This window comes from Rhipicephalus microplus, chromosome 3 (genome assembly GCF_043290135.1).
Source record: "Rhipicephalus microplus isolate Deutch F79 chromosome 3, USDA_Rmic, whole genome shotgun sequence".
Lineage (NCBI taxonomy): Eukaryota > Metazoa > Arthropoda > Arachnida > Ixodida > Ixodidae > Rhipicephalus > Rhipicephalus microplus.
In genome coordinates, this window is record NC_134702.1 from 57,860,653 (window position 1) to 57,872,152 (window position 11,500).

The following is an 11,500-nucleotide window of genomic DNA, read 5'->3' on the forward strand; positions in this document are numbered from 1 at the left end:
CCGCCGCCGCCGCCGCCGCCGCCGCCGCCGCCGCCACCGCCGCCACAACCGCAAGTTAGTACCACCTCATAGGAGTGCGCGGTTTCGTTATCTACGCGCCGGCTCCATAGCAATGCGAAAAGCCACGCGACACCACCGAATATATATCGCCGGAGCGCAGCGGACACCACGAGGATCATCTCGTTCTCCATAACCCGGCTGCTACATGTCGCCGCACCGAAGGCAGTACAGCACATAGAGTTCGAGGTCAATCTCCAGAGCTCTTACCAGGAAAGGAAGTGTTTATAAGAGGGAAATAAGAGAAAAGTGAGCTCCGTAATTGTCTGCATCAGGGTTCGACACCTGAGCAGTAGCTCACGAGGGATGGGGGTAAAGAGAGAATAAAAGGATAGGATTAAAGGTATAAAGAGAGAGAAAGAGAGAGAGAGAGAGAGAGAGAGAGAGAGAGAGAGAGAGAGAGAGAGAGAGAGAGAGAGAGAGAGAGAGAGAGAGAGAGAGAGAGAGAGAGAGATGCGCTAGGACAGCGAGCGAGCGAGGACATATCGTGGGGATAGGAGAGATAGGAAAGATGGAAACACGGTCACAGGAGCCCGAGGACGGGGCACCAATTGCGAGAGCTTTTGTCGGCGACAGGAGGTGGCGTAGGGCTGATCCAGCCGGCCAAAGCTGCACTGACGTCGTCGTAGGAGATTGGCGGCAGGAAGTGGCGTAGGACCGGCCCAGTCAGCCAGAGCTGCGCTGTCGTCGGAGAGCGCGAGGGCACAACTGGTCGACACGGAATCCAGCGAGCGAGTCTTGTAAAGTGGGGGCCAGTCGGGCAGGCAAATGGTCTTCTTGCGTTATGTGTGCATGGCGAAAACAAAATTTCCGGCAGCGGGGGAGGGGGGGGGGGCATGAGATTTTTTTCTGGCTGCGTCTGTCTAGGGTATAATGCCTAGTTCACACTGAAACATCCGCTTTCTACAGCGACCGAAATTCCCCTGCCGCCGAAACACAGCGTCGTTCGCACTGGACGCGCCCCGCGCCGCCGAATATGCCATCTACTACGGGGCGAACGCGGGATGGATGCGCTGTCACCCGGTTGTTGTCGCGGCTCGCAAACGTCACTTTACGCTATCTGGTGGTGTATACTTCAACGATTCTCGTACGCAAGGAGCAAGAAAAGACAGCACTGCTTACTTTGCTGGCAAGTGGCTGTCTTGTAATGCACGAAGAGCAGAAAAACCACCAACGCCAGCGGCGTTGGTGGGTTCGTTTTGCTTTGCAAGACCGCAACAAGCTCGGTCACGCCAACAGCAAGCTAGGTCACCTCTTTCACGAAATACGGAGGCGAAGTAGGCACAGAGTAGGTTAAACTCCCGTTGGTTTCCACATTCAGTTACGTGCACTGCAGCATAACAAGTGAGTAGGGCTTGGCCGCCATTTTTTCAAAATTCCTTGACTAGCGCTCCTATTGGTCCGCGGTGACCGATTCGGCGGCAGACGCCGCAAAAATCGGTCCGAGAGCGATCGGCGCGGAGAGGGCCCTTTCGGCGGATCTCGCCGCCGCCGAACCGGATTCGAAGCACTTTCGGCGGCCGGAATGCTCAGTGTGAACGCGGCCTAACATGATACAATTTGTTTTCGCCAGATTTCCTACGAAGCATCATCTAGGAATCTTTAGGACTGACCTGGGCGTTGCAACGTGAAGCTTAATTGTCGACTCAAAGCGGCACTCCGGAGTGTCCAGCGTCTGGGATGCCGACAAAAGTAATCAGTTCTTCCATATTTCAGTTCTTTTCGTTTCTTAACCTGCTCCTACACTAGTAGCGTAGCAAACCGGACACGCGGACGAGGCTACCTTTCTTGATTTCTCTGCTTTGCGGCTCCCTCCTGTAAGGGTATACAGGCAGTTACCTTTCCCATTCCGATTGGCGGTTTCGCGAGTGCCTGAAAACAAAAATATTTTTTAAAGGGAGATGATTAGAAAGGGCGTGCAAGTGCAAGTGCAAGATGTGCCACACTTGCCAAGACATTTGTTGCAAGCGCTATACCTTTATTGTCCATTAACGAACGATAGAAGCATGCATGTTCTGAAAAATTCAGGAAAGGAAGCTTCCAACCCGCTTTATTTGCGATGACAATGAGTCCCGGGATTGTATGTCAAGTTGACCACTTTCGCCGGTACTGTCAATTTCGCAGAACCTCACGAGGTAAGTCTCCGGAGGCGTCCGAGTACAGGAAATACACTGTTTCTGTCCCGCTTGTCTTAACGTGGTTGGATGCATGTATAGATGACCGAATGCGTGCGGTGCTTTAGCCTCGAAATATCGTGAAGGTGTCACCAAAAGTGATCAACTGATTATCTCGGAATACGGCCCAGATGGTTGTGTTGGGCGAAATGTGTGCGGTGGTTTTATCCAACGATGATTTTGCTTCTTATGCAGACACTCACTCCTTCGTCGCCCACAAGCTTGATCTGTGCGGTAGTTTTAACCTGCGAGAAGAAGAACATAAGTACAGAGACCTTACTTCAATGTGCAGATTGAAACCAGCGAAGTCAGAGGCTGCACTTTCGGCGGCAGTGGGTTCAGATCAAGGCTATACGCAAAACAATTTTTTGACAACGTACAAAGCAGACACGAACGGGCTCTGTCGGAAAAAAAATGCGCATGAAGTAGGTGATCATGCATAGAGTAACAACTAGCTTAAACTCACACCACGTTAATTGGCTTCACGTTCTGCGTTAGCGGTGTCAGCGCCCCACCACGCTTCTGTGTACATCAGCGCTCCTTCAATTCCAGCCATGCTTTTAGTGAGCGACACATGTTCGTCCCATTGCAAGTTGAAAGAGAGACTGCTGATAACCGAGCCAGCGTGGTCTACACCTCCCGAGGCACGGGCGCGCAGGAATTAGAAGGAAGTGCCACCACCGAGTATCACGACACTTCCGGACAATAAGAAATTGACAGCACATACGAAAGCACACCTAATCAAAGATGTTAAGGCTCTTGCGTATAGTCGGGAGTTTTTTAATAAGGGCACCAAAGAAATAGCACCGAGGCTACTGCACATGCGCGATACCCAAACAGCGTTTGTGTTTTGCGTTAGGAATGATATTTCTCGTATTTAGCGGGAGCTCCAAGGCCTTGCCTAAAGCATTAGCGTCAAACAAACATCACAGCGCCAATTGAAGCAGTGGCTCCCTGCAAAGACTAGAGCGACCTATAGAGTATTGTGTAAGGCACAGTTAAAGGTACACTTAATGAGATAAAGTGGTTGGAGCGAACTTGTGTCGCGACAAACAACTCAAAGAAAATCTCGAGGCAAGGGTTGTGTTCTTGGTATTGTGAAAAAGAAATGTACAATTATTTGGGAAAACTCGCGGCACACTTCAATCTGCCTTTAAGGTGAAGTAGCCTGATGTCTCTCTTTCGGATTATCTCTCGAATCATTCGCTACACTACTGTCCAAAATGTATTACAGACTGACATTTAGAATTACATTCATTTGGACATATTGATATAAGTTTATGATTATAAAACAGCACGTGCGAGTGCCACAGCCAAAATTTTGCGACTCAGTCGTCATGGACCAGCACCAAAAAGGAACAACAACCGAGGCAGGTAATGGAAGCCTTTCGAATTAAGAAGGGTCGAGATAGTTGCGTGAACCAAGCGTCTGTAGTACTATCAACTTCATAGTTTGATATTTTTTGTATGACATATATGGTTGAGTGTTTCTGATTTTTAAGAGGTCCACACGTGCATTGTGATGGTATATATTTGAATCTCTCGTGGTGTCATTCTTTGAATGATATCATAGATTATCACAGGACTTTCTAATGACATATATTAATTTAATTCACATATAAAATATTCTTCGAGTAAAACTGTTTTGCTGCTACTAAGCACTCTATTTAGTGTTCCTTCTATAATGTCCATACTAATTGCGCTTTTCTTTTCATGTGCAGCAAGACGCGCTCACTCTAACGTGTGCGGCGCTGAACATCGTTCCGCAAGACTCGTCAACTCACCGACGGTATGAACCACGGCACGTAGACATCTATTGAGCCGTGGTAGGTGTTTCCCTTCACAACGGGACACTGAAGGGCGTACTTGCACAGGTCTTTCTCCACACCGGGGATAGGCAGCATGAAGCCAAACACCTTCCATCTGGCGTCCAGAGTTACGGTGTCACTGTCTTGGTCTGCACACGGCAAAATGAAGCACATGCTTCAGAGGTGGAAACACTCACGTGAGTGAGCAGCTTATAGTCTGAGTGCAGGCCTGTAGCGTAGCCACGCCCCCCCCCCCCTTCCTCTGTAATTTTGGTTGAGAGAATTGTTTTGCCGAAATAGGTAATGAAAGCTGGTGTTAGCCTAAAAACGTCAAGGTCTTCAGAAAGTGACTGCACCACCTCAAAAAAAAAAAAAAAAAAGAAACTCGTGGCTATGGGGCTGTCTAGGTGAACCTTGGTAAGTGTAGTTGGACTAGTTTGTTGAACATATTGCGTAGGGCCCAGCGGGAGCATTTCAGAAGAGAATGCACAGGCCGTGAACGACGCCATATCGCGAATGATAGTTACTATGAAAAACTTAACATCGTGAAATTTTGCGCGCAAGCGCATTTCTAGTATTCTAAAGTTTTGTAGTAATTTTTGTTGTCGTTTGCTGTATGTAACGCACCCATCTATGGCGCTCGAGGACAGGGGAAAAAATTGGGCAGATCCCACGTACCTTAGGAATCAATGTTAAGCGAAGCATGCGGATGCAAGCTGACTGTGTTGTGATTTTTTATTGGACGAAACGTTAGGAACTTGCGCTAAAGGTATGTACAAATGCACACACAGGCATAACTTAAACGGCCAAATATGTTTTATATCATCAATTGTTTACACTTACGTAACGATGCCAACAGGAACATGGATATTAGCAACACCGGAAGGGGTAAGCTGATATAAAGCGCTGCTGCTCGCGAGGATCGTAGCCCTGAACACTGCTACATAAATAAACTTGAGTGGATGACACCTGACTACAATACATTTTAACCCGACGTGAGGGCTGTATCGTAGGAGTACATATGTATTTTTCATGAAATTCCAAAATCCACCACTGTAACTACTGTTGGCGTTTCAGAAACATTAGAATCTATTTGTAAGGTACTCTCGACACGTGGCGTGGTTCTGTGGTAAACTACCTTATTGGCACACAGAATGCTAGGGTTTGATTCCTGCTGGGAAACAGACATTTATTCTTTTCATTCATCGGGTCAATGCTGTCGATGTCAGCATTTTCTTAACGACCAAGCGTTAAAATTACCCATCTGTGTTCTCGCCATTCCTGGCATAAACTGTCAAACGGATGTGCCACATACCTGCATACCAGTGTAACAAACACTGCAAATTACTATATATGAGTCCTTAGAGGAGCACTGACATCAAATTTCAAGATGTAGATGTGCCCATCATTCAGTCACTCGGTATGCATAGGTCTTTTTGGCCCGATTAGAACAGCATCTGTCGCGTGGAAGTTATTTTACTTCAATGTCAAACAGCGTAGAAAAGCTAAGGAGAAAAACGGAAAATAGACTGCCCTGCGACATCGACACTAGTGCTACGTGTTTGGTGTGATACATTCCACAAATACCATCCTGAGTGACGATTCCCTAGAAGCGATGACGTGTACTACCCGAGTGTTCTTATCATGGCGCCCACTGACGCCGAAGCGCTGAAACACACTCGCTCACCGCGTTTGACCTTTGTCGCACCGGTTTCAATTATTTCATGAAATTATCGAGAAAAAAAAGCACCTTTAAAAGAACGGCGAAAGAAAAGAGCATGGTTAAACGTGTGCTTGTCGGTCAGCATGTCGGGGAATCGTTGTGAGTTGCAGGTGAGTTGCAGTCGTTTAGTTCGAAGCACGGAAAAAGAGCGATGAGGGTGTCTTTCCATATCACGTATGTGTTACGCATCAACACGACCACAAGCTATCAAAAGTGGTACAGTGCAGAGTCAGATATCAGCGCTAACAAGTGACATGCAGGTATCGTTGAATTTTACTTCATCTGCAGACTTTGCGACGGTCCACGTAAAAGCGGTAATACCGTGTCAACCGCGAGAGGCTGGATAGCTGGGGCCATCTGGAGGCGCAAAAAAAAAAAAAAACGGCAAACGAGAAATGTATTCTATTTCTGCGCTGATGCTCATTCGCGATAGCTATATTGCTTTGACCCCTCTGCGTATACATGGATGCTTTGCACGCCAAAACACACCAATATAGCTAACTGAGACACACGAGCGAACATGGCTGAAGCGTGCATCCTCGGGCACCTCTGCAGTGCTGCTTGGAGCGGCGTGCATTTCGGAATCACTGTTCTGCAAAAGGTCGATCGAAACAAAAATTATTCGCGACGTCGCGAATAGCGGGGATTCCAAGCTCCAGGCTATCGTATTGAACCCAAGTGGACACTTTGTACGGCGACGACAGCAATGCAGCTGACAAGGCATGACTGAATGTGTCCGCCTAGCAGACGAAATGTTTGCGGAGCAGCTGAGCCTGGCGTCACTCTTTTGTGTGAAGTGGTATAAGCTGTGGCATGATCTGGTGCTGACCGCGAGGTGGCGCCACTGCTGGTGCTCCCAGCGCTAAAAAGGCGGGACTGCCAGCCGTTTTGAATATTCCTAGATACCAGTCACATAAATCAATCAAAGTGATAGCTATTCATCCCTCACTTGCGTCTTAGGTCGTGAATCACTGCTACGGGGTCTATAGCTACTCACTGACATAAAAATCTTGGCATGAGTAAATTTGATGTCAGTGCTCCTTTAAGCTTTAGTCAAGCACAGCTCGGATACGGCTGCGTATGACACGAGCATCATTGCCCCGTGCATCGAGCACTTCATGGCAATGAAAGTGTGTTCGATAATGCTAAGAGCCACGTTACGTCTCTACTCAGCGTGTCTGGTAAGGATACCATGTGCGCACATCTAGGGCATTTAAATGAAGACCTCAAACTGCCTCGTAACGGCCGCACCAAAGTTTAAGATACGGCGTATACTGCAACTAGATGGCTGCTTCGCATAGAACTTATTCCCACAATGAGCAGTAACTTTTCTTTGTTACATTTCCCACATCTAGATCTCGACGTAACTTTCTCAAGCGAAGCTATGCTAACCAACACACCCCACCGCGTTGATTACGTCGCCCCATGTGACTCCACCGCGCGTAGTCGACGGAGCAGAATCACGAGTTTGAGTCAGGGAGTTATTTAGCAGAAACACGGTAGACTAAACCCTAAACAATATTTGGTTTCATACTGTCGTGCCAATTTGATATTTATCATTTCATTACCACGAGGGGACTATTATGTGGCAATGAAGGAAAAAAAATCTAATGCCTCAGCATCACTTTAAACAACTGCGTTTGATTGCACTAGTGCGAAATTGCGTTTCGATGCGATATTGGAAACTTTTTCAACATAATGCGAAATGTTACATTCGAAAGGAATCGTGATCATATACCAGAAGATTGGTTAGTCTGGTATAACAAAAACATTGTATTCGGAGAACCTACCTGCGATCACTGAAAATCGGATGGTAGTTGTGTTTCCACGCTTGAAGACGCAAGGCTCGCTGTCACACGGTTCTATTTCGACCGACAAGAGCTTGGCTTCGGATCCTGCGAGAAAGAATGGCTTATAAAAATCGCACTACGAGCATAAACAAAAAAAAAACAAAAACAAAAAACGACCGGTCTGCGCGGAAGGCGCTGCACAGTCGCAACTAAAGCTGGAAGAGTGGCCTTTCAGAGCCTGTTCTCAACACTGATTGGGTAACTGCTGCAATCACACTTGCTTGATGCCCACTACGGCATTAATAATAAAAATTTTAGGGCAGTAGGCCGGCATTCGCTATGCTATTTTTCGTCCTTGTTCAGAGAAGTGCCATATCATCTAAACCATTGCGAGAAGTTTTGTGCCAATTGTTCATGCAGCGGCTGACGACGATGAGGAATTATGCCCGAAGTGGGTATGAGCCACAATTTGTAGCTGAACAAAAACAAGCTTTTGTAATGGGGTGGAGCATTGGACGACCCACTCGTTGCGCTATTGGCATTGTGCGACGACTGCTTTTTTATTTCGCTGTTTAAAACAGTTTATAAGTCATATTAACGTGATTAATTTCCCGATATCAAGCCTGCCTAAGGCAGGTTTGCCAACTAGTCCCAAGCACCAGCGTGGCTCAGTGCTATAATGCTGAGCTGGCACTCAGCAAGTCCATGTTTAAGCCCCACTGTGTAATTGGTACAAGGTTTCTTTCTTTTTCTAATTTCATGTGATGTGGTCACGGACAACGGCGGCGGCGGACAACTACGGCGCTGCGCGAGACCCGAGTTGTGATCTCGTAACAGCGTTCTCTGTAAAAGTACGTCCACACACGCCCGACGATTGTAACGGGAGACATGAACGGGAGAAGCTGGATCAAAGCTGAAAAAAGGCGAGAATGATATGTGCGAAGCTACATTTAAAAGTATAATAATAATAATCGGGGTTATACGTCCCCTAACCAAGGTACAATCATGCGCGACGCCGTAGTGCAGGGCTCCGGAAGTTTTGACTGTCTGGTGTTCCTTAACGTGCACCAACACAGCAAAGTACATGGGCCTCTACCATTTCACCTCCATCGAAATGTGACCGCCACTGCCGGGATCGAACACGTGACCTTCGGGTCAGCAACCAAACACCCTAGTCACTGCTCCGCCGTAGCGGACAAACATTTATAAACCATACGCAGTCTAAGACAGCTGAAGTCAATATTCAGTTACAAAAAAAAAAAGATACAGGAGAGGGAAGACAATGCTGAGAAGTCAACTAGACACGCGCGCGTTTGCTGCTTAGCGCAGGGGAGAATAAATTGAAGGTTTCTTATAAAAATGAAATAATTTGAACAGTGTCTTAGGAAACCCGCGAAGTGACGCGCTCATTGCGGCACGATGTTTGTTAACTACGCTGTCTCCAGCAATCCACGTCGCCTGAGGTGCACACCTGCGGATGCAACGACAAAAAGTAAAAAAATAAATAAAACTCGCGCTGTATCAACTGATGCTATCATCCACGTATGTCGAGGAAAATCAATAAACTGAAATTCAATGAAACCAGCGCTGATGTGAAACGTATATGTATATTATTTGACATCAGCGAATACCTACCAAGCCCGTTTTACCTGTTCTTTCATCATATACGTGCTGAGATATTTAACCAAAACTTTATTAAACGAAACAAACATTGCCAATCATTTACACAGCCAAATTATTTTTTTTATTTGTTCACAGTACCATAAGTAGCCATTTTGCAAGGGTGTGGCATAGATGTATGGGTACACGCTGAAAAGAAGAGAGTAGGGAAAAAAGACAAAATCAACACTAGTGCACGAAATGCGACTGTCAAACAGGTTAGGGGCAAAAAAAAAGCAAGATAAATAAATCATGGCATTGCTACGTCTTCATGACAAGAGCACAAAGTGTAACAAAATTATTAATCATGAATTATGAACTTTGAATATTAATTAGGAATACGGAATAAGTACATACTATTCGTGCGTGCATGCAGCATTACATTAAAATCAAGTGATGCAAAATGTTTTAATGCGTACATAACATAACAGGAAGTGATATAAATTTAGATCGAACTGTTTTTATGGAATAAAACTTGAAAGAATGGCAAGTTAGCTGCTGTCGCAATAGATGCATGATGCTAAGTTGTTGTATTCTAATATTGTTCCTTGAACAAATAGCATCACCGTAATAATAATTGCCATGGTGGAGAAGTTAAATAATGTCTCGACACCTACAAGGATTTTACGAGTTTCTCCAGCTGGTCATGAAAATTTACTTGTAGCCGTCCAGTAGTAGAAGTACACCGTGCTGCAGTCTCGCGATGTTCATTGTCACAGCTCGTTTTCGCTCCACATAATGGAGCAAGCCCCGTACTTGCCTTGGTGCCTGCTCAACAAGTCATAACCCGTTACTTTTCCTGCTAATTAACTACTTAACTTCTCACTTAAAAAATACATTGAGACGGTCTAATTAGAGTTGTCTTGCACAAAAGTTAATGTGCATAGCAGAAAAATAAATGTTTGAGCGAGTTGTAGTCACATAGCATTTGCTAAGAACCGCCTACTTGGGCAGAAAGCGTACAAGTTATTCCTTAGCAGCAGTGAGTGTAGTCTGAGATTTTACAAGGAATATGATATAGAGATTTGAAAATCTCGTGTCGTCCTTGTCTTACGGTTATCTTCTCAGTTCCTTCTTTCTTTCTCTGTTCTCGCCAACTTATCAAACGTTGCGTGCCATTGAAATTTTATTAAAGAGAATTAGCACACATTTACGCAATTGAAAAAGGAAGGATACGAGATCATGTAAAATTTGAGTGCGGTACTACTACAAGGACGAAGCTCCTTAAGAGATGGTTCTGCTCATCCTCCGTCGTTGTCGTACGTAGCCACCGGGATGCGACATGCGAGATGGCGGTACTTGGACTGTTAACTAAATGAACGCACGGACGGACGGACAGATGGGCGGACGCATGGATGGACGCACGGATGGTTGCGTGGACGGACAGAAGCAAGAACGAACGGATGGAGAGAAACATGGACGGGCTGGCGGATGCTTCGCCCCACTCATCATCATTTACTCCGTGGATATGCTTTGATGTTTTATACAGAAAGAAGCACGACAGAGAGAGGCAAAGATTGTGATGCACTATGGCTACCTCAGAACACATACTATAAGAATACCAGGGACCAATAGACAGTAATGAGAACTTTGGGAGCGCCGCGCTGCTCAGCTCAGCCTTGCAAGAGCAACTATGTGCAAATTTCCAAGCACTGGCTAACCTCCTTGTCCTTCCGTATAATTTAGCGGATAAGGAAGCGGTTGGGGGTCAAGCTCTCCTGGCTGGCACCTCCCGGTCCACAAGCACGCCGGATACGAAACAGTCATCGACTCTGCTACACATAGCTTCCATAACATGTCGGAAGCAAACATCCTAAGAGGACAATTGAATGGAGGAACCGAGAACATGTGACATCAACAGAAACTTGTGGCTGCTTACCGCAATCCTGGTATTTGATATCTCTACATTGAACAAAGGCCAGTCCAACGAGAAGAACGATGACAACGGAGTTGTTCATCGTGGCAAACCGTTATGCGTGGCTTACAACACCGGGGGTGAGCCGTTGTAGTGATGTAGATTCCGTGCCGCGGTAGATATGACCATATATACGGGGTTTAAGCTGAGGGCCTTCCAGCCTGTCCACGTGATTCTGTAAACACGCGCGGATGCTGCTATCACTCACGCAGTGTTACGAGGGTGGACGCTAACGTTTTATCTACGTGCCTAGGGCTACACACCGCGTGATAGGCGGTGCTGGCAAGTAAGCGCAGAAAATACATGTTACATAACACCATGTGCCATATCTGAAGCATCCATTATCTATTGTTCGAATGTGAGCTCAATGGAGT

The 11,500-nt window shown here is 46.3% G+C and overlaps 1 protein-coding gene across 1 annotated transcript; it reads right to left on the bottom strand.

Moving 5' to 3' along the window:
* Positions 1-2,090: 2,090 nt before the first annotated feature.
* On the bottom strand, positions 2,091-11,252 carry Npc2f (Niemann-Pick type C-2f). Its single transcript, XM_075889604.1, has 4 exons — positions 11,091-11,252; positions 7,553-7,657; positions 4,016-4,188; positions 2,091-2,476 (listed from the first exon to the last, which is right to left on the bottom strand). Exons 1-4 carry the CDS (start codon positions 11,167-11,169, stop codon positions 2,396-2,398), a joined length of 438 nt encoding a protein of 145 aa, XP_075745719.1. The 5' UTR covers positions 11,170-11,252; the 3' UTR covers positions 2,091-2,395.
* Positions 11,253-11,500: the final 248 nt, after the last annotated feature.

Bases quoted from the DNA above. Each gene is read 5' to 3' on its own strand.
- Npc2f (XM_075889604.1), bottom strand. From the start codon at position 11,169: ATGAACAACTCCGTTGTCATCGTTCTTCTCGTTGGACTGGCCTTTGTT. The intron at 4,189-7,552 runs GTAGGTTCTCCG...TGCCGTGTGCAG, and splicing joins CCGATTTTCAGTGATCGCAG to ACCAAGACAGTGACACCGTA. The intron at 2,477-4,015 runs GTGAGTTGACGA...TTCTTCTCGCAG, and splicing joins TGCCGTGGTTCATACCGTCG to GTTAAAACTACCGCACAGAT.